The sequence below is a fragment of the Gopherus flavomarginatus genome, chromosome 3, assembly GCF_025201925.1.
Source record: "Gopherus flavomarginatus isolate rGopFla2 chromosome 3, rGopFla2.mat.asm, whole genome shotgun sequence".
Lineage (NCBI taxonomy): Eukaryota > Metazoa > Chordata > Testudines > Testudinidae > Gopherus > Gopherus flavomarginatus.
Window position 1 is genome coordinate 25,509,495 of NC_066619.1, and position 27,126 is coordinate 25,536,620.

General features: G+C 40.8%; 2 protein-coding genes across 8 annotated transcripts in view; one reads left to right on the forward strand and one right to left on the reverse strand.

The window, feature by feature from the left end:
- Positions 1 to 4,095: 4,095 nt before the first annotated feature.
- On the forward strand, positions 4,096 to 23,046 carry DNAJC21 (DnaJ heat shock protein family (Hsp40) member C21). 2 transcript variants are annotated; one of them, XM_050943797.1, is made up of 13 exons: positions 4,096 to 4,260; positions 5,664 to 5,757; positions 6,437 to 6,560; positions 7,378 to 7,500; positions 11,167 to 11,471; positions 13,660 to 13,814; positions 14,220 to 14,307; positions 14,600 to 14,758; positions 15,516 to 15,555; positions 17,054 to 17,238; positions 19,287 to 19,393; positions 21,188 to 21,263; positions 22,554 to 22,650. In XM_050943797.1, the coding sequence occupies exons 1-12, from the start codon at positions 4,164 to 4,166 to the stop codon at positions 21,241 to 21,243; spliced, it is 1,533 nt and encodes a 510-aa protein (XP_050799754.1). In that variant the 5' UTR covers positions 4,096 to 4,163; the 3' UTR covers positions 21,244 to 21,263; positions 22,554 to 22,650. The 2 variants fall into 2 exon arrangements, with proteins under 2 accessions (XP_050799754.1, XP_050799753.1); XM_050943796.1 differs by lacking the exon at positions 19,287 to 19,393 and having other exon boundaries at positions 22,554 to 23,046.
- Positions 23,047 to 23,645: 599 nt separating this feature from the next.
- The window catches only part of AGXT2 (alanine--glyoxylate aminotransferase 2), a 346,088-nt gene continuing 342,607 nt past the window's right edge, over positions 23,646 to 27,126 (reverse strand). For all 6 annotated transcript variants that reach the window (XM_050943817.1, XM_050943813.1, XM_050943815.1 and 3 more), the window contains 2 exons: positions 26,742 to 26,840; positions 23,646 to 24,476 (listed from right to left, as the gene is read on the reverse strand). In XM_050943817.1, coding sequence (XP_050799774.1) covers positions 24,366 to 24,476; positions 26,742 to 26,840 — 210 coding nt within the window. In that variant the 3' untranslated portion in view covers positions 23,646 to 24,365. The remainder of the gene's footprint in view (positions 24,477 to 26,741; positions 26,841 to 27,126) is intronic.

The window sequence follows — 27,126 nt, forward strand, 5'->3', positions numbered from 1 at the left end:
TAAGCACCCCCTGTGGCCAGAGAGATTGCTTTGCAAGCACACTTCACTAGATTCAGGCCCCTTAAGCACTCCACACAGTCTCTTGTGTTTAACAGCACCTGCATCCAGAGTTGTTTTATTAAGATTCAGACAGTTCTGAGTTCCTAACAGCAAATGGCTCAAACATTAGAGTCCCCTATATAAAGTCCATAATACAAAAGTTCATAGTTAGCCCTGGTTTTGTTTTTCCTATCCAGGCCCTTCAGTATGTTGTTATCCTCAACTCAAGGGCACAATCAAATCTTTTTTCATTAGTCCAAATTTCTTGCCATTCCTCTTTTAATTTTTCTGTACTGGACTTCTGAATTCCTGTTTATTCAAGGGTAGTTTTGTCAGTTTCCATTTCTTACAAGTTTTTTATCTGCTTTGTCATTCTCTTATTTCAGTATGTGCTGGGATCCAAGCTAATATATCTGTACTGATTCTGTCATTAGAAATACAGTTTCATTGATTAAATCACTTGACATACTGAGACACCCTTTTTAAAATCTCCGTTAAGTAAGGCCTGAGATTGAATCTGAAAAATGACCATTGCTGCTGGACATACCTCCCAGATTTAACTTAGTGGTAGCATAATGTCTACTAGTTTGGCTGTCATGACAGCTACAAAATTGGATTTTCTTTTAAATGTACTAATTCCAAATTTTGGTATATGCTGTCCCTATTCTTCCTGTTTTGTTTTTTTAACCCATCTCATATATATATGACAATCAACTCCACTTCTCAGCTGTACAGTGGTACAGTTCGTTTTTAATAACTGTCTCTTTTTTACCCTTAAGTTTATAAAGTAAGTCAAAATCCACATTTGGACATGCAACTCTTTATCCATAAGTAATTTTCCATGACAAAGTTTTGATGTAATTTAGCTTTTTCCCTTCAACTTCTGCATCCACATTTTAACTTCTGAGGCAGAATGCAGTCTATATACCAGCCTCCCCAAGGGAGCTCATTCTAAGTGGCTGGAAGAGAGGGGAGGGCCCCATCCTACACAATAGGGCTCTTGATCCTGCACCTTTAAAGGAACAGTGTCTTGGGCTTTCTCCCTATCCAACTGTCACATTCCGGGATGCAGTCCAGTAAGGGGTTGTGTCACCATCTGCCCTGAAACTTGGGGTGCCTCACTGTGCTTTACTGCCATAGCTCCCAACCTGGGCCACTCACAAACAGCTTCAGGTCACACCCTGCAACATGCCAGCACGTTCCAGTCACACTGGTTTCCATCAGCCTTGGTCACCACTTGCAGGGTGACCACAACACACTCCCAGTCTAAACTTTTCCTCTAAAATGTGTTCTGCACTGTCCAGTCCTTTCTTGAACAGATCAGATATTTTAGGTCCATTTCCTCCATAAGGAACAATATCCAACAGTTTGCTACTTTAAATGGAGTTACCCAAACAATTTAATTTGAATGCAACACCAGATTAGTTTTGATTAAAGAACAAAACAAGTTTATTTAACTACACAGAGAGAGAGAGAATTTAAGGGAGTTAATACGTTTTTATAAGGCATTAAAGTGAGAAATGAAAAATAAAAAACTCAGGTGCTAAAACTTAACAAGCTAGACTTGGGTCAAGGTAAAAATCTTTACCCCATACTCCAAACAACAGGGCTGACCAAACTCCAGGTCAGTCTCCCTCCCAAAGTTATATGGCTGTTTATGGGGGTTTTTTTTGGTTTGTTTTATCTGATGAAATGAGAATAAGAGATGGATAGGGAGAGAATACCTTGTGGTGCCCATCACTTTTATAATCCAGTCACCTTCGGAATGCTTTTTCCTGAGAATTATTGCTACATAAAGTTAGTTCCCACTGTGAGGTTGGAGTCTTGTGGTGAAAGAGGTTCCATGCTGTTTGCTAAAATGTAGATTGATCTGTTTCAGCTACCCTTCTTTGCCAAATTCTGGCCACTTGACAGGTGATTGCCCATCAGTTTTGATGATACCTGACTAGAGGCATCAGCCTTTCCTGTGTCTTTGAGAAACAGGTTTATCCATGCCCCAGGCTTGTCTTGTAGCCTTATGTCAGTCATAATTTCATCTTATATTCATAACTTTTACATATAATGCTGCTATTTAGATTCCACCATGATATTGTTGACGAGTCAGTTCTTCATTTTCAAATGATACCTCACAAAGCATACTTTGTACAAAGATTATAGTAGTATATAGGATGTAATTATAGGGTGCATTTGGTCACACCCACTCATTCCCTGGTAGCACGTCTCTCTTCTGTTACCAGGCCATTTCCTGATCCTTTGTTCAATCCAGTTCCTGGGAACAGGGACTTGTGGCCCCCTCCACTCTTAAAGGGATAATATGTCCTATTACATGGAGGTTGCTTGGCACTAGCCACTGACGGCTAAATCAGTGCAAATAAAGAATTTAATCCAATAATGAATTCAATCACAGGATTGTGGGTTGTACAGGATGGGCTTGTTCTATTAGTGGAAAAATTGTTTGGAGGTGGGCTGAGCAACCAAAAACCAAGACATGACAGATCTTTAGGCAAGTGAGTAAATTTGCAATCTGATTGGCTGCTGCTGTCCAGTGATGCCTGGAGAGTATTATGATAAGAACGCCTAGCTGTAAGTAGACCTTGTCTATACTGCAAGAATTTTATAATGATTGCTAAACTTGGCTATGGCTCAACTTTGTTACAAAAGAACTAAATTAACTACATCTTTGCAGATGTAGTGTAGCTCTATCTATAGAAACTAAGCGACACTGTGATTCAGCCTGCTTAAGCTGCAGCAAAGTTCAAATTCAGTTGTTTATGTAGTGTAGATCAGGTCACAGATGTTAGAACAGAGGATTATGCCTCTCTGGTTAGTCTCATTACTTGTGACTACTGCTCAACAGTAACCAAAAGGCAGCTGCTCTCTTCAAAATCAGGTTATGCACACATGATAGGCTGATTATATGTATACTTCTACCTTCCAGAGATTCATGTCAGGATGACAGAACTCTGGCACTGCAGATATAGATGAATGACCTGCTGGAGCCTGAGTGACTGCTGAGCTGGTTGCATGGGTACCGCGGAAAAGGCTGGATGCTAGAAGTATGGTGGGAACTTGTCTTCCAATACTGGATCAGCAGGTGTTCTTAAAACCTCATTATTACAGAAGTATATTTATTCTCTCTCCTGTCTGGCAGACAATTGAGCTAACCCCTTCCTCTGCACTGTTAGTTGTCTGATACCATTCTTTAAAAAAAGGACCACAGAGCCTATCTAGTGCAAAGTATCTTTTAACAGTGGTGGGTCATTACCAGCTACCCCCAAAGAAGGTGAAAACAAACCTGCAATAGGCAATTAGGGAACACCCAGTCCACAGAGGAAGTTAATTAGAGGTGGTTGCCTGTCCTACAGCTTGGGGCTGTTTGTCACTTCCATACATTTTGTTTTTAACCTTTTACTAATATAATGTGAGTATTTTCCCCAGCCTTCAGCTAACACAGATGCTGTGTGTTAACAGTCTGTGCCCAGGAACTTCAATAAGTGTCTTAAGCTAATTTTAATACATGTAAAAAGAAACAAAATGCTCAACACTGGTTACAAAACAGACACAAGTCCCACCTGATTGCTTTGTGAGCTCACCTCAGGGAACATTGACTCACCTCTTCTAAAGCAGCCAGGAGGATCCCGCTGCCAGGCCAGGGTGACCAGATAGCAAATGTGAAAATCCAGCAGCGTGTGTGTATGTGTAAAAGGCACCTATATAAGACAAAGGCCCAAATATCAGGCCTGTCCCTATAAAATCAGGACAGCTGCTCACGCTGGGCCAGTGCTCAATCTCTGTTAGCCAACTGCCAGGGAACTTTCTCACCCCCAACATTCCACCCTACCACGAGACTTCCACCGGCCAAGAACCTTGGCCCTCCTAACATTCTAGCCCACCACGTGACATTCCGCCCCTCGGGGCCCCGGCCCCGCCCCTCGCCCACCTGGCCCCGCCCCCTGGTCAGCTCTCTCCTGGCCCCGCCTCCCCGGCCGGCAAGGGGCGGTGGCCTCATCTCTTTATGGCCTGTGCGCGCCTTCCGGCCCCTCCCTGTGCGCTGCCGGCGGCGAGACCGGCTGGCGTGCCCCTCGCGCGGAGCTGGGCCGGCTCCTCGGGCCCCGCGCGCCGCGATGAAGTGTCACTACGAGGTGCTGGGGCTGGCGCGCGACGCCTCCGACGAGGAGCTGAAGCGGGCGTACCGGAGACTGGCGCTGCGCTGGCACCCAGGTACGCCGGGCTCGGGGCCCCGCGCCGCCCGTGGCCGCTCCTCCATGCTGGGCCGCCCCTTTCCCCGCGCCGGGCCCGCGGGGGCTGTCCCGGGCCGGCCCGCACCATCGGGGGGTCACAGCCGCGCCAGCGCTCCCGGCTCAGAGAGGGCCCTGCGCGGCCCGCCCCCCAGGCCGGGCGGGCCCATGCCGAGGGCAGGTGGGCAGCGGGCGGAGCCGCGAGGGGCTCTAGGGACTCTGCGGGGCCGGAGTCAGAGCCCGTGTCCACTGGCTGAGCCAGGGGCTCCCATCACCGGGCCGAGCCAGTGAGGCTGCCACTCCCTCCTCCCCCTTGAGGCGTCGCTCAGGTATGTGGGTTCGGGGCGGGGAGCCCGGCGGGTATTTCTCCTGGCTCATCTACCAGCCTCTTTCCCTCCCTCTTTGAAGCGCGGCAGTAAGTGTGCGGGCAGGGGGGACAGGGGCTTCTCGGAGCCCTTCGTCTCTGCTTTAGCGGCCAGTCTCCCTCGCGTGGTACCTAGCGGGCGTACAGGCGACATGACAAGTCAGAGGTTAAGGCCGGAAGCAACGCCCCCAGATCTAGTCTGATCTCCTGTATATCACGGGCCACCAACCCCAGCAACCAAAGTTAAACCGCAGTAATACAGCCCCCAGAGGCTAAAATATTATGTACCACAAGCAGAGAATTAGAGGGACTGAGGTGTGCCAGTGTCCAAGGCTTCTGCAATGGCAGGGAATTGATTGAGATACATCTAGATGATATTGGCAAGCGTCCCATGCTGTGGAGGAAGGGAAAACCTCCCCAAGGTCATTGCCAGTCTGACCTGTGGAGCAGTTCCTTCCAGACTGCACATAGGATGACTTTTCAAAATGTCTTTTGTATTTTTCCTGTTCGCTTTGTGCGCTCAGTGTCACTTTATATATAGTCAGTTTCCCTTGTTTGCAACCTGTGACAGGCAAGAGTACACTTCCTTTTTAAATAGGAAAACTTTATTCTAAAAACAACAAAAGTTGGCAAGAAGACTCAGAGACAGGTGTAGTATCTGAAACTATTTTGTAATTCTTATTGGAATTGACATTGTTCCTTTAATTGTTTCTTTACATGCAGCAGTATCACTTTAAGTTATACTGAAAATAAATATTAATTCTCCAGACTTGTTCTTAATATGGCTGTTAATGTGGCAGAGTGACGATGGAAGGAGAAACATTAATGAAAGATGAAGCTGGATCAGCAGTCATATTTTAGTAAACTGTGGTGTACCCAATAATCCAATAAGGGCCTTGAGTTGTCCTTCTGAATTGACTTTTTTCTTTATTTGGCTGATTTCCTAAATAATTACTTTGTGACATGAGCCTCAGCTGTTGCTATGATCTTTATGGCTTAAATTGTAATGACTTCTATTGCAGACAAAAATCTAGAAAATGCTGATGAAGCAGCGGAACAGTTTAAATTAATCCAAGCGGCATATGATGTACTGAGTGATCCTCAAGAAAGAGCATGGTAAGTAATATTTGTCTGCCAGTGGAGCAGGAAAGACAATCTAACAAAGGGCTTGATTCTGCATTCCTGTCTTAGGTAGCACTCACATTGAAATCATTTGTGATTTCTTTATGAGGTTAACAGACATTTTATAGGTTTCTCCCACCAGTAACGATGTATACAACTGTTAGGTCCTGGGGTTACAGCTACAGAACACATTAGTCATATTCTTGTAACAAAGAACACTTGAAATCACCTTTTAAAAATTGTGTTCCTGGATCGATTTGTTGTGTTTTAAATAGTTTTTGCTTCTGGTTCTCTCTCAAGTATGTGTCCCAGGTTTATAGTTGCATGCACCTTTTTTTCCTCCTTGGATAACAGTGAGCTGCTGGCTTCATATGTTTAGCTACTTTCTCAGGAAGCACTATTCTCAGTTTTTCACGTACTGAAAGAACAAATGGCATACACCAGTGTAAAAGTGGGGAGGGCCTGGAGAATGTGTTTAGAGATCTGTAGAACCTGTAATTCACGTTCTTGGAATCCTCAAGAAACATCTTATTCAAACATGTTAGATAACTTTCTCCCAAAAGAATTACAGTAAAAGTAATAGGTACTCCATGAACAACTAGAGGGTCACACACTGCCTTGGGTTTTCATCTCAGTGATTAAGTTATGTGTTCTTGATGTTGTTTTCTGCTAGGTATGATAACCACAGGGAAGCTCTGCTGAAGGGAGGGGTTGATGGAGAGTATCAAGATGATAGTTTGGATCTTCTGCGCTACTTCACTGTTAACTGTTACTCTGGATATGATGATGATGAAGAGGTAATGAACTGACTCTCTACTGAGTCAAGTTAAAACTTCTTAAAAAAAAAAAGAAAGCAATGGAAGTAAATTGGTGCATTGATACGCCATTCTTAAAATTACCGAACATAAATGGAAAAATGTTTACGGTACACTTTAAAAAGGGAGTGGGGGAGGAAAACATGCACTGAATATTTAGTCAGTTTTAAATGTCCCCTTAATCAATACTGCTGTACAATTGTATAGCAACACTTTACATGTAATGCATCCCCTGCCACTTCGCTTTCACTGTGCAATCCTATTATGCTGAAATGTTTCACAAGTTGGAATGCTTTAGGATATAAAAAGCGGTATTATGCCAGTGCTCTGGGGTATGGACTTGTTGCCATTTAACTTCGGTTGAGTTTAAGGTGTTGATGTTGATCTAAAAGGTCCCAAATGGTTTGGAACATGCCTGCCTGAGAGATTGCCCATCTCCCTATGATACTGCCATAGCTGCAATGAGCTGGAACACCCCTAACTTATAATAACAGAGCTGCTGGTAGGCAGTTCTTGTCTTTGGAATTCTCTACTGCCTTAGTCCAACACAACTGCCTGGGTCACAATGGGGTTTTTTGTATTTGCTGATCGTTTGTTTTTTTTTTTTAAATAAATAAAAATTGGAAGGACTCCTAGAGCCTGGCATAATTACCTAATTTTGGTATACAAAGTCTTTATTTTGACTTAAAAGTGTTACTGTAGAATTTAAATAGTGATCTTTCTCTGTTGTTGATCATTTCAGTTCTTTAGTTGTGTAGGCATACAATTAATTTCTCAGTAACAATGGTATATATTTCAGGGGTTCTTTGCAGTCTTTCGTCAAGTATTTGAAAATATTGCAAAGGAAGAGATGGAATATATATCTCAGGAAGATATTGAAGAATTCCCTACTTTTGGATACTCTCAGAGTGATTATGATAAGGTAAGGTACATAACTTTTGGAAGTCTAAATAACTAACTATTTTTTACACTGTAATATCATTGGGAATTGGGGCTTAATCCATCTCTCTTTGAAATCACAGGAAAGGCTCCCATCGACGTTATTAAGAGTTGAATCTGGCCCAATGTGTACATAAAGCCTTCCCTGCCTGACCAAAAGCTCTTATTTAATGCCTTGTGTATACTAAACATTTTGCCGCTTTACCTACACCAACATAGTTAAAATGTCAAACCCCCTAGTGTAGATGCAGTTATTCCAGTATAAAAGTGCTTATATCAGTATAGCTTATTCCAGTTCAGTGAAGCGAAATAGAATATACTGGTATAAAGCTCCTTATATTGACATGTTTATGTTGGTTAAAAAAAATCTCACTGATTACTGGCTTAGTTATAGCCATAACATTTAAAGTGTAGACCAGGCCTAAGAAATAAAAGGATAGATTTAATCATTGATGTCTGGTTGAAACTAGCCTTGCTGGTGTTCTGAAATGCTATGTATTCCAGCAAGGAATACCTGAAGATGTGGTAACTATTTATTAAGAGACTGTATTTGTGTTTATATAATTTTTCCATTTTAGTAAACCACAATTACAAAAGTAAAACTTGCTGACTTCATAACACAAAATACGCAAGATAGTGGATAACCAACAATTGTGACTGCTGCTGAAATCTCTCCAGCCATCTAAGGCTTTTCATGGTGGTGCCCCTGCTTTATACTTCCATGATACCATCTATACTCCCAGCTGTTCTGTCATGTCTTATTTCCTCTCCTAGAGGCTGATCCTTTCATTCTGCTATGTCAGCTAACAACTTAAAAATCTCCCTTTGTAAAATTCTTCCCAGAACCTACTAGCATGTTTATGCTGCCTTCAGCCAGTAAGCTGGCAGTCAGACCCCTGTGTAACCACTTAAGAGTATCGGCACTAAATCCATATTCTAGTCTGTTCCTGTGCTTACCTCTTCGTAATACTTCCTCCTAACATTTAAATTATATTATATTATTCTTTTAATCAGTTGTGAGTAATTAGTACATATCAGATGAAAACTAGTATGAAAACACATTTCACTGGAATATTTTGTCCCTGATTTGCAGTAACACTATTTTCACTATGTGTATATTAATGTACCTTCTAGCCTGTTGAGACATGTACTCTAAATTGCTCAAGATAATCAAAGTCCTAACACAGACTATTAGAGAAAATTGTTTATGAAAGTCTGTAATAGTTGGAGCAAATAGCATGTTACAAACTAGACTGTGATAAGGGGTCTTCAAGGCTGCAAGTAAAGTGATGGATTGGCATAATGAGCTAAAAATTGTAGAAATGGGAGGAAATGTTTGTGGGTGACTCACCAAAATGTTTTCATGGAATGAGATTGACACACCATTTTTCACCTTCTTTATCTGGGGTCACTAAGTGGAAGCTGTGGGAGCCATGGATTAAAGCAAATAATTTTTAACATTGACTGACAATGCCACCATTTCTTGGGACCTTGAGATCCACCATGACATTGTTGGGTCTTCATCATCCTGATCATGGAAGGTATTCTGACCAGACTGGGCCAGAAAGATGGAATCAGATGATATGCTGCTTTTAGCAGCCTTGGTTAAAGCTGGTGTGAACCTGGAGTGCGAACCTTGAGTTCCTGTTGTCACCCCCTTCCTCTGCCACTGTCCTCCTCCACCTTATTTTTCCTCTTTCCTATCTCTCTCTACCTTCTGTTTTCGGAGTGTTGGACTTAGCTGACCAAGACTGCACCTTTCTCAACACTTCTGTGAACATGTGGCTGGAGAGGCCACCTAAAAGCAATGTCTTAAGCAGCCCAAAGCTGGTATGAGTTTGGTAGGTCTCAGAGTGGCTAATAAGACCATATACTAGGTCTGTGTTTCTCCACCAGCAAGGTTGCAAGTGAAAATCAGCACCAGAGACAAGCTATATTTTTTTTAATTTGCTATTCTTTCTCTCTCCATGTGCGTCTTTTGTCTTAAAGGAGGAAACAGCATTGGTCTTCCAAAAGCAGCAGCAACAATTCAAAACCATTTAAACTAACCTCTTCTTGCTACCTCCAGAAAGGGCAGTGAATATCATCTAAGACTGTCAAGTGGGGCTTTTTCCTATAAATGACTCTATAGAGGCAACAGGAATATGGGATATTGCCATAATAAACGGCTTAGTAATTTTCATTTCAAATGCATAAACTGTGGGGTTTTTTGCATCTCCTTAATAAATGACTAAAAAGACTTTTTTAATGGCAGCTGTTACAGTGGGAGTTGCCAGCAATATCTTGACAGGAAAACCTAGATGTTGCTTAACTGGTTAATATTGTAACAGAGAAGAGTGGTTTCCACTACCATCTTATCTCTTGTTGGGCCAAAGACCTACCCCCTTACTGATGCCACAGACCAATGGCAGCTTTTGTTAATTAACTTAGTGTGAACTTGGAACTTGGCTTCAGTAAAATTTTAAATCTTTTTCCACATAGTAAGAAATATCTTGAATTTCTACAAGGCATTGGGTTTACAACCACATGACATCTTGATTTTAAAAACTTGCATATGGAACTAACAGCATACATTAGATGGATTAAAAGTTGGCTTATTGATCTCAAGATGTAGTTGTTAGTGGGGAGACATCGATGAGTGATGCAGTTTTCTAGCAGAGTCCCTCAAGGATCTTGGTCCAGTGCTATTCAATATTTTTATCAACAATTTAGATGTTAAATCTTTGCTGGTTACATTTGCAGATGACACAGATTGGTCGGGTAATAAGTAGTGATGAAGATTGATGACTGTTATAATGTCATCTGAATCACCCGGTTAAATGGTCACAATCAAACAAAATACCTTTTAATACAGCTAAATGCAAGATAACACACCAGGGAACAAGAGTGCAGTTTACGCCAACAGAGTGGGAAACCATCTTGGGCAGCAGTCACTCAGAAATGCTGAGGCTAAAAGGGCTAGTGTGATCCTTATAAAAAGGGAATACTGTATTATGCAGAAATAAGGAAGTAATCTTGCTTTTCTACACAGTAGTGGTGGTAAGGTCGGTACTAGGATGCTATGTCCAGTGTTGGTGTCTGTGTTTCAAGAATGTGTAAATACCAGAGAGAGTTCAAAAGAGAACCACAAAAATGATCCAGCGTTTGGAGAAAAGGGTGGGGGAGCCTCATGATGTGAAGCTTAAGGAACTCAAGCTGTTTGGCTTATTGAAGAGAAGGTGAGAGGTGACTTGATCACTATATGTAGGTATTTACACACAGAAAAGATATGTGATTAGTGGTGGCTTTTCAATAGGCATAACAAGATCCAGTGGCTGGAAGTTCAAGTTAAGCAAATTCGATCTTGAACTTAGATGCAATTTTCTACCAGTGAGGGCAATTGAACAATGGAACAGTTTACCCTGAGAGGTGATGGATTCAGCACCGCTTGGAGTCTTTAAAATGAGATTAGATATCCGTCTAAAAGACATGCTTTAATCCAGCTCCTGGAAAAAATTCTATGAGTTGAGTATACAGGAAGTCAAACGAGATGTTTGTAAGGGTCCCTTCTGGCTTTGGAGTTTGTATATCTGTGAACATCTAAATAATCTTTGGTAGCTTTTTTCAGTATGATGTCTTACAACTTTTTCCAATTCCTTTTTTTCAACAGGTAGTCCATCCTTTTTATGCTTACTGGCAGAGTTTCTGTACTCAAAAGAACTTTGCTTGGAAAGAGGAATATGACACACGGCAGGCATCAAACCGTTGGGAGAAACGAGCTATGGAGAAAGAGAACAAGAAAACTAGAGACAAAGCAAGAAAGGAGAGGAATGAACTGGTTCGTCAGCTAGTGGCTTTTATTCGTAAAAGAGATAAGAGGGTACAGGCACACAGAAAACTCATAGAAGAACAGAATGCAGAAAAAGCTAGGAAAGCAGAGGAGCTCCGGAGACAACAAAAACTCAAACAAGCTAAGTATGTAAATATTGAAGGAAGCATTTTGGAACTGAGAAATAATCATAGGAGATTCATATTGGGTCATATTTTTACCACCTGCAGCTTACATTGTTTTAAAGAGTAAATGTTGGCATTGTGAACTTTTGTCCTTAAGTCTGAGATTTGTAGTCTGAGTTGCTCATGGCAGAAACAATCCTCCTTGTACCCAACACCTTGTGGGTAGTAAAGAAATATGAAATAAGTTTTAATAATCAGTATTTTATTGTTGCCAAAGTCTTCAATGCTAGATAATCCACAAAACAAAGGTGGTAGCAGGTTGGCAGAAGTATGCTGAGTATAAGTGGAGTGGGAGGAGGTGGGAGTTCCTTTATCACAGAGTATCGCAGTTGAGGGACATTTTGTATCCTGTGATAGACCCAGGCCAGTTGAGAACAGCAGAGTAGTAGAAGGGAGATATACTGGCCACTGGATAAGCAGTTTTCTGTTCCCTGAGTGACCAGAGCAGGGGCTGCTCCAGGGTAATGAGGACACCTGACTCCAGTTAACCTGCAAAGAGTCAGATGAGGCAGTTAAGCACCTGACTCTAATTAAGGCCCCTCTGATGCTATAAAAGGGCTCACTCCAGTCAGGCCAGAGGGAGCCAGAGGAGAGGAAGTGTGTGTGTGTGAGGAACTGGGAGCAAGAGGCATGCAAGAAGCTGAGAGTGAGTAGGCATACTGCTGGAGGACTGAGAAGTATAAGTGTTATCAGGCATCAGGAGGACGGTCTGGTGGTGAGGATAAAGAAGGTGTTGGGAGGAAGCCATGGGGAAGTACCAGGAGGCACTCTAGACAGCTGCAGTCCACAGGGCCCTGGGCTGAAACCCAGAGTAGAGGGCGGGCCTGGGTTCTTCCCAGACCTCCCAACTCCTGATCAAACACAGGAGGAATTGACCTGCACTGTGGCTTCTACCAGAGGGGAAGGTCTCTGCGCTGTTTCCCGACCCACAGGGTGAATCTGTGAGGCAAGCAAATCTGCCAATAAGCGCAGGACCCACCAAGGTAGAGGAGGAACTTTGTCACAATCTCTAATAGCATTGGTGATTAAAGGCCTTTTTTTCATCTGTTTGATTAATATTTACAACCATTTTCCTTAGTTTTGGACCTTGGCTGTGTAATTTGTACCTTTTCAATAATCTAGTCTAGAATTCAGTGTGCTTTGCGTGGGTCTATACTTTAAGACCATTTAAAAGCTACATTTGCCCAACTGCTTGGTAGTGTTGTTTTATGTTGTTTCTTAAACTTTGGGAACACTTTAGAACATGATAAATTTTTGGTGAGGAAACAATGCACAGGACTGATTAAAGGTTGATTAACTTGAGAGGAAAGGTGCTTCTCATTTGGTAATAATCATATACCTCTGAAGTTGAGGAGTTTATTAGCCCATGATAATTCCTATCAACTCAGAATATCTGCACATTAACTAAAATTTCTGATTTTCATTTTAAATGAAAAGAACAAACTTGCATAAAATGACAAGCTGTTAAACTCAGACTGTTAAAAGGTAAACTTGGGGAGGGGGAACACGTCTTTTTGCCCTTCTTTCCCCACTCTCTCATCACGTTTGTCTTTCGCTCCCCGCAGGTCCAAAAGAAATACTCTCCCTGGGCTAATTGCAATATATTTTGTTTATATTTCAAGAGTGAATTAGGAGCAGGGCACTGGAGTTCTCTCACTGTAAACACAAAATATATTCCTGGCATAAAAGCCTTGTCCGTCTGGAAAGAGGCAGGGAAAGAAGCTTAAATATTTAACCATTCTTCTTTCCAGCAAATGCATAGGCCCACTTTCTTTGTTTCTGGCTGTTTTTAGTAGAGTGGATTTTTTTTTCCACTGAAGGTAATGAAGCCCAAGTGATGGTTTTGCTGCAGGCAAAGAGCTTGAAAATTGAGTGCAGAAGGCAATTGGAGCGAAGATCTGAATAGCTGAAGTACAACTGTTGAGGAGTAATTGTACAGTAGTAATATAAATCAGACACTCACAACCTATCTGTTCTGTTTCCCAGTCCTTGCAAAGAAACTAGTTACTGGTGTGTTGGATTTGGTTGAGACAAGACAGCTCAGTCGTTTTCTTCTTTTTAAATATGTGAACATGATCAAATAAATAAATAAAGCACTGTTACCACTGAATTCTCTGAAATATAAAAAGTTGTTGTATTCTGCTTAAAGGCTTGGTGAGCAATATAAAGAGCAGAGCTGGATAGCTATGTCTGATCTAGAGAGAGAATTGCAGCAGATGGAAGCACAGTATGAAAAGGAATTTGGAGATGGATCTGATGATGAAGAGGAAAGAGAGAAACTGGAGCCAAGAGAAGGAATAGATGGTAAGGGTCTGTTAATGTATTTTTGATTTGATACCTATAAAAGACCTTGCAGTTGCTCCATATTTGTATGTACGTAATCATATAGCTGCATTCAAATCCTCGAGGCTTAAGTCCGGATTCCCTGCTGGCATACACCACTCATTTCAATTGAGCTAATTAAGGAAAAAGTTTAGTCCCATAGTGTTTTGTTCTCCTTTTGAACACTTATCTTCATGTTAGTAATGGATGCTTATTTGTGGTTGTGCGGGGAAGGAACAGATTATTTAGGGAGAGTGTTCTTAGCACTCTGCACACTTCAGTAATCCTAAAGGGCTTGAATGGGCATTGTTGAAAGCATGCTGTCTCTTTAATTACTCATATCTCCTAAGAATCACTCAGCCAATTTCCTTCCCCTTCCCTTTTCAGATAAACTGAGTGATGAAGCTGAAGGAGTTGAATTTTATGATGACTTGTACTGCCCTGCTTGTGACAAATCCTTAAAGACCGAGAAAGCGTAAGTTTTTTGTTTCTTTCAGACTCACCTATGTTATCTGGACATCCAATACCCATTAAAGTTAATCCACTGTAATGGTATTTGGGCATCCACATGCCCTAGGTGGCTTTGAAAGGCTCAACCCTTTTCATTCAAGTAGGTTTTTTGGTGTTAGAATTTCCTATTGTGAACACTGAAAGGAATTAACCATTGTCATTGATCAGAGACCTTTATATGTAAATGAAATAAAATTTGCTTAGAGTAACAATTGCTCATGATTCATAGTATAGAAATTATCTACTGCTCCTCATAGAATGAAGAACCATGAAAAGTCAAAGAAGCATCGAGAGATGGTAGCGCTGTTACGGCAACAGCTGGAGGAGGAGGAGAAGGAATTTTCTGTATCTACAGATGACAAAAATGAAGTGAATACCAGAGAAGATGAAGAAATGGAAGAAACACCCAAACAGAAGTATCTTAAAAATAGATTGTTTACACTTACTGTAGCATTTGTTATAGTTAGGCTACATAATAGTGGTCTTTATGAGGCTTTGAAAAAGAGCCCTGGGATAGACGTGATCACATCAGGACTCATTTAATTGTACTGCACAAGTTTGTTAAAATATCTCTTTGCATCAGTGTCCCAACACAAAAAAGTAGATTTTTAATGATATCAGTGGAATGGACTATTGTAGGATAATGGTCTCCTACTACTTATTTGCTGGCTTTATAGAAAGTAAATGCCAAGGCAAAGCAAAGATGTTAATATTTTAAAATAGGAGACCTTGTTACAGGCCGAATATTTGTTGTGTAGGTACAGCATTGTCAGGCACTGAGACTAGCCTAGAAAACTTGTTTGCTTCAGTTAATTGGAAGCTAGTTTATGAAAGATGCAGCATATTTTTTTAAAGCTGTACTATGCTTATGATTGAGCTGGTTCCTGAATATCTAATCATTCAGGATCAGGGTTTTCAGATTCAGTTTGAGCAAGAAATCTACAGAGATGTCACTAAATACCATAAACCGCGCACAAAACAGCTAACTGTTTTCACTTCAGGAGTCTGACAGTGTTGTTTTTCTCTAGCCATGACTTCCTGTTGCATTTGTGATACAAGTGAGATCAGAACTATTATCACTTAAAATGTAGCATAGAATTATTATTTAACCTTTCTAAAATACAATATTGGCAATTTAAGAGTGAAGAGTTGAATACATTTTTACCTTTACAGACTCTCCAAGAAGAAGAAAAAGAAACATAAAACGATGACGGTATGGAGTTTACACAGTCTCTTTCTGTGGCTCTATTGAAAATCTAAGGAAGCTATGTAAGACTTGGTTAGCTCTTTCTGTGGTCTTCTGACCTAGCTTTCCAGTAGCATCAGAAATTGAAGGAATTAAGAATTCTAGAGACTGGAAAAAGCTGCTAAATTTAGTATATGTAATCGAGTGGTGTATTTCTCAATGAGTCCATTGTTTTCAGAGACACTCTGACTCTGTTATCTGTTTTAACACAGGTACTTGTGTAACCCCCATTATTGTAGTATCAGAGCACTTCACAATCTTTGGTGCATTTATCCTCACAACACCCCTGTGAGCTAGGGCAGTGCTATTAGCCCCATTTGACAGCCTCTCTGTGCTGCGGTTTTCCAAGTGGCTTGCCCAGGGTTACACAGTAAATCTGTGGAAGTGCAGGGAACTGAACTCAAATCTTGTAAATCCTAGTCTAATGCCCTAACTACCGGACCATCTTTTCTCTCAGCTAGAACAGGTTGCTGGCTTCCATTCAGGAAACTGTTCTGTGCGTGTTGCTCAGAAAACCATCACTCAGCTCTGACAATATGGCCAACTGTTGTCCAATATATAATCTTCTATTTTTGTTTAAGATTGAGAGAGGCAGTTTTGAATGCTAGAGGTATAGTCAGAGGTGGTTTGCAGCTAATCCACTGGCCCCAGAAGAAGCACTCAGTAATCCACAACATTCAATAATCTGTACTGAGCCTTTCCACATCCATGCAAATTAGTGATGTTCTCTTGTAGCTTTAGTTTACTTGCAATCTTGGTAAGCTATTTTTGTCTGAGTTTACTAAAGTTACTAGTGTACTGATTCTCCTTCTCTTGTCTCCCAGCAGCCCACTTCCACCCAACACAATTCTAATTGTTACCCTTTCAGTGTTGCTTAGGTTGAGAAAATCCATTATCTGGTTGCCTCAGTTCTCCTTGACCCTTGTCAATCTGGGTAACAGTTGTATTGTTTTGGCTGAAATTTTCCAGAGGCTAACACCTGGAATGGAAAATTTCAGCCCAAATGCTTAAGTGTTTGGCAGTTATAAGCAATTGAAAACAAGGTCTTTTAATGGGAATTGTTGGGCAACTTTAATAGTGGACCTTATAGAATCAAATACAAAATTACAAAAAAAAATTGTTAGCTGTTTCGATGTATAGATCATTCCATCCTCCCTTCTTTATGCCTTAACGGCTGTGTGCTATGGGTTCTTGCAAAATCTGAGCTGTGAGTCTTAGATCTTCGATAAAGACTCTTTGGCTCTCTTCTCTTCATCACAGGCTGATTCTTTCTCAAAATGCTACAGCCAAAACTTCAGTTCTCTTCACCTCACTGCGTCTCTCACAAAACATCAGTGTAAAAATAGGCAAGCTAGATTTTCATTGAGGCAAATTGTTTAATTGTTAAATCTGCAATTATTGTATACACAGTTGCCAACTAATTATCCTGGAGTAATAAATACTTTTTCCCCCCCCTTTTGGATAGACGTATGAAGACTCTTTCAACAACAAAACTACAGATGATGCTACAGTTGAACAAAAAGAAGCAGACCAGGAGGACAGCATAACAGAAGAATTGGAAAATGTTAGCCAAAGAAATACTGCTTCTGAAAAGACAAGTGCTGCAAAAACTGTAGATGAAGTTAATGAACCAAAAAGTGAAGCAAAAAGGTAACATCATCACTTTGTGATGACTCGTAATATATGGCTTTCTTTGTTGCATTCTTTAGTTTAATAGTCCATGTTTTAAAGGCCTGAATTTTCTCTCACCAGTGTAAACTGAAAGCTACTCCACTGAAATTGAGTTATGTCAGAGTAAAACTGGTATAAGTTAGAATTGGTTCCTAAATTGGCAGTGGCTTTAGATTGCAAATAAATACCCCCCATTTAATAAACAACCAGTATCCAAACAAACCATCCTGTTAGCAAATATGCTAATCTTGTAAATAACTTATTTGTTTTGCTGTTAACAACTGAATTTTATGATGTCTTACAGGGGAAACTAGCAGGGGCACAAATGGGACTTAGGCACTTAACTCATGTTTGTGCCTTTAAAAACCTCATTCTGTTAACTGTGTAGCAACTTGATGAGTGGTTCTGGGCATTAATTATAAAGAGATTCTTCGTAGTTATCCAAGAAGTCACCACAATAGGGCAGTAGTTCTCAGCCTTTCCAGACTACTCTACCCCTTTCAGTAATCTGATTTATCTTACATACCCCAAGTTTCACCTTACTTAAAAACTACTTGCTTACAAAATCAGCTTAAAAAATACAAGAGCGTCAGAGCACACAGTTTACTGAAAAATTGCTTACTTTCTCATTTTTACCATGTGATTATAAAATAAATAGATTGAAATATAAATAATGTACTTACATTTCAGTGTATAGTATATAGAGGATAAATAAGTCATTGTCTGTATGTAATTTTAGTTTGTACTGACTTTGCTAGTGCTTTTTATGTAGCCTGTGGTAAAACTAGGCAAATATCTAGGTGACTTGATGTATCCCTGAAAGACCTCTGCATACCCCCATGGTTGAGAACCACTGCAATTGGGTATAGGCAGCAGTCTTGTTTATACTAACATACTCATTTTTGTAAAATTAGAACTTTGTTTACAGGCTTAGTTTTTGGCTGGAGCAAGTGGAACAAAGGTTTTAAAGGTTCAAAAAACAAGCCGAGTGGGAAAAATGTACAAATCATACATTATGCATTTCAGCTCAAGTGAAATATTCCATCAGTAGTAACTGTTTAACATACGAATGGCCACACTGGGTTAGACCGGCCAGTGCCAGTTACTTCAGAGGGAATCAACGGAATAGGGCAATTACTGTTATCCATCCCCAGTTGTCCAGTACCAGCTTGGGGCAGTCAGAGGCTTAGGGATACCCAGAGCTCATCCCTGACCATCTTGGCTAATAACCATTGATGGACCTATTCTCCAGGAATTTATCTAGTTCTCTTTTTAAATCCAGTTATACTTTTGGCCTTCACAACATCTGCTGGCAACAAGATCCACTGGTTGACTGATGCATGTGAAGAAGTACTTCCTTTTGTTTGTTTTAAGCCTTCTGCCTATTAATATCATTGGATGACCCGAAGTTCTTATGTGAAGGAGTAAATAAGACCTCCTTATTCACTTTCTCCATACCATTCATGATTTTGTACTGTCATATCCCCCCTTACTCATCCCTTTTTCCAAGCTGAACAGTCCCAGTCTTCTTAATCTGTCCTCATATGGAAGCTGTTCATATCCCTAATAATTTTTGTTGCCCTTTTCTTTACTTTTTCCAGTTCTAATGCATCTTTTTTGAGATAGGGCGACCACAACTGCACACAATATTGAACATGTGAAAATATTGGCTTTATATATTTCTATATCGATCTGTTTCCTAACAATTCCTAATGTTCGCTAGCTTTTTTGAATGTCGCTGCACATTGAGCAGATGTCTTCAGAGAACTTTCCATGCTGATTTCAAGATCTCTTTTGAGTGGTAACAGCTAATTTAGGCCCCATCATTTTGTATGTATAGTTGGGATTATGTTTTCCAATGTGCATTCCCTTGCATTTATCGATGCTTAATTTAATCTGCTGTTTTATCACTGAGTTTAGTGAGGACCCTTTGTAAATCTTCGCATTCAGATTTGAACGTAACTATCTTGAGTAATTTTGTATCATCTGCAAACTTTGCCATCTCACTATTCACCCCCTTTTTCCAGATCATTTATTAATATGTTGAACAGCACTGGTCAGTACAGAGCTTTGGGGATCTGCTATTTACCTCCTTCCACTGTGAAAAGTGACACTTTGTTCAAGATACTGCACAGTTAAGCACCACTTTTGCCAGTTCTCATGTCTGAGTATTGTGATGTGCAGACACTTATGGAAAACTTTATGCAAACAGTTTAGCAGCAGGAAGACATTCCTGTAAAGTTATGTTGAAAGTTATGCATAAGGCTGCGTGTCTGTCATGGATTCTGTGACTTTTGCAGTGGCCACTGTGGCTGGCTCCAGGGCTGCCTGAGCAGATCAAGCAACTCCTGGGCCAGCTGTGGCTGGGGCAGTTTGGGTGTAGGAGGGGTCTCAGGGCTGGGGTAGGGGATTGGGGTGTGGGGTGGTGCTTACCTTGGGGGCCTCCCTGGAAGCAACCGGCATGTCTCTGCAGCTCCTAGGCAGAGGGGCCAGGGGGCTCTGCTAGATGACCCTGCCCATAGGTGCCGCCCCAAGAGCTCCTATTGGCTGGGAACTGCAGCCATTGGGAGCTGCAGAGCCAGCGCTCATGGCAGGGGCAGCATGCAGAGTCCCCTGGCCTTCCCTTCCCCCTCATAGCTGTAAGGACATAGGGAGCCTGCCAGCCTTGCCAACCCTCTCCTGCACCAGCAGGTGTCCTGGGCTATGCGCCACTACCTGCTCTCCCCCCATCAATGCCAATGGGGGTCCTGGGCCACTGCCACCTCCTTCCCCCCTTTCCCTCGACTACTCGCCCCATAGCACCTGCAGCCCCCCAGCCAAAGTTTTAGTCAGGGGTATATAGTGTAAGTCCTCAGCAGGTCAGACTGTGAATTTTTGTTTACTGCCTGTGATCTGTCCATGACTTTTTACTAAAAATACCCATGACTAAAATATAGCCTTAGTTATGCACTAAGCATTGTGGAATCCTTACCTCCTTTACTCCCCAGCTTCAAGGAAGTGAAGAGGATGAGACAACTGCTGCTTCACTTTCCTTACATTTTCAGTACACAGCAAAGATATGTATAGTCACTTGTATAGTGTGCCCTTTCCCAGCAAACCTGTAAGGCCCCGTACATGCCCTTTTTTTGTGAAAGCTTACATTTGGCCCAAACCAAAACACACACCAAGGCATGTCTCCTCTGCGCAGGCTACTTCCAGCTCTAATGCCCAACTCTAGCTGATTACAAATCTGTTAACATTAAAAGAAATCTAAAGTTCATTTTGTTTCCCTCACTTGTTCTCAAATAGTTGAACCAATTTTGCTCAGACCTTGTGCCTATGAATACAATAAAATTCACTTTTGGACAAATTCCGAGCCTGGAATATATATTTCAGTCCTGCAGGCAAGTTTCAGAACATTACAATGCTCTGAAATGAGTTAGAATGGAGAACAGTGTGCACTTTTAACTATAGCAGTCACTTCCATTAGATGCATCCGACGAAGTGGGCATTCACCCACGAAAGCTCATGCTCCAATATGTCTGTTAGTCTATAAGGTGCCACAGGACTCTTTGCTGCTTTTACAGATCCAGACTAACACAGCTGCCCCTCTGATACGTGACTTCCGTTAAAGTAACTGCACAGGGTGAAAGGGAATCGTCCAAGTAGTGAATCACACACACAAGGTTATTTATTAAGCAGAAATTAATGGTGACCAAAAAACTGAATTTAGGAAAGTGGGTTAAACGCTAGTTTGTGCAAAACATTAAAAAGTTTAAATATCAGCCCATTTAGGTCCAAGTCCAGTACCCACTGAAGTCAGTGGACCATGAGATGTAAAAGCCTTAGTAATTTAAAACTATCAGTTCTGCTGAATGTGTTCATAGGAAAAACTTGGTTCAGCGTGATGACAAGTAATCTGAAATCTTAAACATTCTTGTATTTTCAGCATCCCTAAGACTAAAGGAAAGAGAACCAAGGATACAAAAAAATCTGTTAAGGTAACTTCAGAGCTTCAAGATAAGGTATGTGGAAAGTATTTAAAACTACAGATTCTCAATGGCTGGTAAACAGTTTAATGTCCTAAAAACAAATGACTTTTGGTCTGGTAGTTTTCCAGCTCCTGACACTCTTCTCCTGTTCTCGAAAGCTGCTTTTGCCTGTGTGTTTCATGTATTTGTCCATAAGACTCTTCCTGTTTATGCATGTTTACCAAAATCTAAGAAAATGGAAATTATTTTCTTAGGATGAAAACAGTTTATCTTCAAAGCTAAATATTTCAGCTTAATCTAGGATCGTCTTCTACAGACATCGATCTTGGTCTTCTAGATCCATCTAAACTTAAATCTGTCTTCGGGCCTCTCTATGTGGAAAAAATGAGCTGTTGTCACAATATGTTTGTATGGTGCCTGGAGCAATGGGGACTTCCAGTCTAGTTAGGTACAAATGCAATTTAGTTTAAAAATAATGGCCTGGCTATCTCCTTAAACAACATAGGCCATTACTATGAAACTGTTTCAGTAGCACCTAGAGGCCTCAGCCAGGTTAGAGCCCCATTGTGTTATGCAACGTACAAATATAGTGACAACAACTCAGTTCTATGTATTAATTTATTATTGTACACATGCTGGTGGATGTAGATTTGGATTTTTTAAAAATTTGTAAGTAGGTCTGGAAGGATTAGATTTAACTTGGTAACTGCTGCTAATCATCATCTACCCAAAACATTTTCTGTCCTTAATAGAAATTTACAGACAAGGAGAGTTAGATATACATGTTCATGGTTTAAAAAAAAAAAAGTGCCATCAGTCCTATTCCTTCACATGTTAATTTTCTGAAATGCCTACAGTCACTCGACTTTAAACAAACATATTAATCTTCTCTGCTAGTATGAAAATATTTAACAAGAAAAAACTGGGAAATATAAGAAGTTTGAAATTTGCTTTAAAAGATGAGAGCCCAAGAAAAAACTAATATGCATAATTGTTGTGCTTTCGGGGTCACGGTTTCAAATCTTGGTGTTTCTTGCAGATCCGTAGTTCATTTAGGAGCCTATTTGGCACTTAATAAGAAGTACTGAATGGAGCTTATTTGCCATAGGACATTTTTCAAATGTTCAAAAAGAGTTGATGTTCACATTTTCCTGAATGAATCATTCATGCTTATTATCCATTTCAGAGGCTAGCTGTTTGTTAAAAAATAAATGGTAACTGTTTAATATGTACTCATCCTTGGCCAGTAAAACAATAAAATAGTTTTATATTGTTTCCATAGTATCTACTAACATGAAGCATTATATTTTTTTCTCCTACCAGAATGAAGATATTCCTATCCACTGTATAACCTGCAATTGTGAATTTCAGTCCCGGAATAAACTGTTTGAACACTTAAAGGCTACAGGCCATGCAAAAGTAATGCAGGCACCAGCTGCAAATGGTGCTGGGAATAGCAGAAGCAAAAAAGAGAAACGTAAAAACAGATAGGACATCTCGATTGTTTTAAACTTTTTTGTTTTTGGATGCATATCTGAAGAAAACACTCAAAACCAATGGACAGGAATCCTACAATCAAAATTAAATTGGGAAGCAGTTCTTGGGTCTGTGGCAGTTTGCGTGGCAAAACGTTTTTATCTTGTGCAAAAATTTGTTTAATTTTTTACCAACAACGGAATTTCATCTTGCCATTCCAGGGGCTTTAAAATCTTGAAAAAAATAACACACATTCTTAAAGCTGGTTGTCATCCATACCCAGTGGGACTTGTATGAAAAGTGTACAGGGGGAGAAAATAATAAATTATTTTAACATGTTCTTTTTATTTATTTTACAGAGGTCATCTAATATGAGTTGGGATGGATAGGTGTCTGTCTCTGACCATCTGTCCATGGTAGACCACATAACAAAACCTTTAGACTTGAAGTTTCTCTAGGGTTCCCTATGGGACCCTAGTTCCTATCTAGGGTATGATGCAAATTAAGGCCCCACAAGTATAAAACTAGTTGTAAGATAAGGGTTAATCTATCCCTAATCTTTGCATAAGCAGCCAACCTGTAAAGAATAAAATACACAAGGGCAGTGTGTGATACCTTTTATTGGACCAAGAAATTAACTCACATTTGTAAACTGAACTGACAATTAGTTGTAATTTATACTTTACAGCTGAATTGTTTAATCATGTCTTTACCCTGAGCAAGGAAAAAAGATGATCTAACATCCATGAGCTTTCTACTGATGACAGGAGGGGAGCACAGCACCTTGTGTCAGCAGCCTGGGATGGTACTGAGTGAAGAGGGAGAGCTGCTACCAGTCAAAGGAGAAAAGATCACTTTTGAGGGTGGGCAGGAGCCTGGATTAGAACCCATGGCTGAATGAGTAAACCTTTCTTACTTATAGAGGAAGATACTTTTTTTTTTTTTTTTAAATAACTATTAAACAAAATCCATCCTCCACATACAACTTTCCTTCACTGAGCCCCTGCTTGAAGAGCTTTCAGCAGCCCCTTTGCTCTGGAGGAATTTCACTCCTGCCCCTATTATGAGTGTAATAATAGCCTAGTTTTCCACTCAAGTGTTTTTCAGGAGTGAAGTATTGTTTGTTGTGTGCTGCTGTCTCCAGTCTTGGTTAGGAAGTGCACTAGCTACTAAGCAAATGTCACTGGAGCAAGATTACACAGAGCACTCCCTCTATTGCTGTAGAAACTACATCCAGAATTTCAGTTAAGAGCAAGACAACCAGGCATAAAGAAAGGAAGAACTATCCCAGATATGATATAATTGTAAAGGCAGTAGTATTCAGATGCCCTTTCAGGTAGTGCCAGCCTGAGTACACCAGCCAATCTCACTTGCTGGTCTGACATGCAGGAAGCCTAGGTAGAAGGCACTACCTAATTTTAAAAAATCATGTTTGATTTGTGTTAACAATAGGTATTGTTTTCTTAACACAACATTACAATAAGACTGATTTCTTGTAGGTATAGCAAGCTGAGTCAAGATAACTTTTCACATTTAAATTTTTAAGTTACCTATTCAGGAAAATTAGATCAATCTTATCTTCATACTATAAATTCCTTGCTGGCTGTAGTTATAACAAGATTTTAGAGCTTGGAGGGTGAGGAGAAACATTGTTCAGAGTCAACTTGCAACGGTTCTTTCCAAATGTCTCATTAGTGCAGCATGAAATACTTCCACTGCAAAGGCTGCATCTTGTTTAGTAATGCACATTGGAGGTTTAACTCTAAATGTCTGAGGAGAGAAAAGAAGGAAGTTTTTAAGCTGGAGGCAGAGACCAATTGATGTGCAATGACACTAATACCAATCCCAGCATTTTTAAAGGTTAATAATCCTGGAAAAAATAATGGGTACCAGCCTAGTAACAATGGTAATACCAGCCTAGGCTGAGCGCTGAGAGTTAAACCCACCTTTAGAGAGCGCAGGAGGGAAAGTGCTGCAATCTGTCCACACTGACAGCTGCTTGCACACTGGCATAGCCACATTTGCATCACTTGCAACGGCATTGGGAGTGGTGCATTATGGGCAGCTATCAGAGCATACAAGTGACTGCAATGTGCTTTTCAAAGGGGGGTGGGGGTGATGTGAGGCAGGGAGTGTGTTGTGTATGTGTGGGGGTTTTGGGGGGCTGAGAGCATGTCAGCATGCTGTCTGGTAAGTTCAGACAGCAGCAGACCCTCTCTTCCTCCCAACCCCCTCCTTTCTCTCTCTCTCTCTCACAAACACAGAACATTACACACTAATGGCTTGCATGCTGCCTGTCAAAAATTGAGCTTTGAAAGGGCATTTCTGCATTCCTGCAGGAGTTCAAAACAATGAGGAGTGGCCACTTGACTTAAGGGATGTGCCCAGAGGCCAATCAGAGTGCATTAACGCAACACCTTGTTCACACTGATGCCCGGGCATTGTAGCAAACGTTATTCCTCTCACCAAGGTGGAGTACCAGTAGTGCTGTAGCTGTGGAGTCAGAGCACTCTGTGCCTTGCCACTGTGGATGGGTAGTGAGCTAGTGCACCCGGGGCTCTTTCATTGCGCTGTAACTCACAAGTGTAGCCAAGCCCCAAGAGTGGCAAACTACTGCCATGCAAGAATCCACACTCACTCTAGCACATGCTGGGCAGATGATTGAGCATTTTTGGGTTGTGCTTTAAGAAGCCTCCATACTACAGCTGGCCAGAAGAATTAACTGAACGGAGGGAGCCCTAGCTAGATAGCCTGAGATTGTTGCTGCAGGAGTCAAGTGTGGAAAAATAGATTAAAACTAGCAGCAGGAACAGCCACTGGGTAGAAGGGTGAAAATTGGGATATTTTCTATACTTCATTAATCTATTTTAGTAAGATGTGATTTCAGTAGTACACTTCGATCACACACACTGTTCACTGGCAAACATTTCTGCAGGGCTCTATTCTGCAGTGTCTCAGAATCGAACTGAATTTAGTTTTAACGTATGTTCCCTTACTTAATTCAGCTTTCCAACTGTTTGAATCCACCAGAACTAAATCATTCCTATTTGAATTCCACTGATTTTTATGTAAATTCTGCAGTGCCTATCAGTTACACTTGTGGCTGAATTTTGACTTAAAATATTATTTACTTCTATGCTCTCCAAATATTAAACTACACAGCCTAGGGCAAACCATCTAAATCTATCATTAATAGACATGCCTGGCCTGATTTTTTGAGAAGCTGAATGCTTATCACTCCTATGGCTGTCTGCAGGTGCTCTGTCCTCAATCAGGCTGAAATATTACTAGACCTTCAACAGGTGCAAATCTGTTCTGATCAGTTGATTGTGCAATGCAAGGATTAATGTGAGGTGGAGTATGCACATCAGCGAGTCTCCACTGTCACTTATTCCTGAGGGAGCCTGGTTATGTTCTCTGCCTATCTCTCCTGACTCTGAACAATGACAGCAGTAAGCTAATAAACCCTACCATTACCTTGGAGGAGGAAAATGCCAGCAATCCTTTGCTGCCTGTTATCTTATTCCACTTCAAGTGGAATAAGATATCTCACAATTTACGGGGTACAAATATTTAATAACTGTGTGGCTTATGCCCCCATATTGATGGATTCACAAGGAGGAGATGTTCTGTCTTATTCCCAGCGGGGTAGAATTTTATCAGCTCTCCTGATTGTATGCTGTGCTGATAAAATTGAACACTAGGCTAGAATTTATAGTCATAGGCATTGCTGTTTTAAATAGGGAATTAAGAACTGGATGATAGATGCAGAAGGTCACGTTTCTTGTCTGAAATGTAGGAATCTTAACAGTAGTAAATAACACTTATACTGAATATGCTAAACTGAGAGGATTAAGACAAATAAAGCCTCTTGATCTGCTATATTCATTAACAAAATAGAAGTTTAAAAAAAAGTGAGTCTTGTTTGTTTACTATCTTAAACAGAAGTGATTTTTAGAAGAAGTCAAATCCACTGCAGTTTGGTCAGGACAAACGAGAGATACATACATAAAAAGTCCACATCAGTTACTGTACCTGATTATAAATTCCACCCCTGCCCATCAGTACTCCCATGTCTTTGCAGTCTTCCCAGATCTGACTCATCTCTTCAGCTGGAAGAGGTTCACAACTGTCCTGTGGAAAGCGGGGGAGGGGAGGGAAGCGAGAGAGACTTTTTTGGCTAGATGTTAAACTAAATTATGGAAAAAGCAACAAGTGTTCCATTGCCACCACCCTCCTTGGAGAAAGTTAACGATTCTCCTGCCTTTTAAGATGGATCTGTTCAGGGTTTAAGCACTTTGAATATTCTAAATTTTAGCCAGTGCAGAGTTCTGACTCCTTATTTTCAGAGAAGTAGTTGGCAGTCAGCATACGGTCATTTCACAGGAAACTTGAGTCTTAATACTGGGGTAAATAGAAG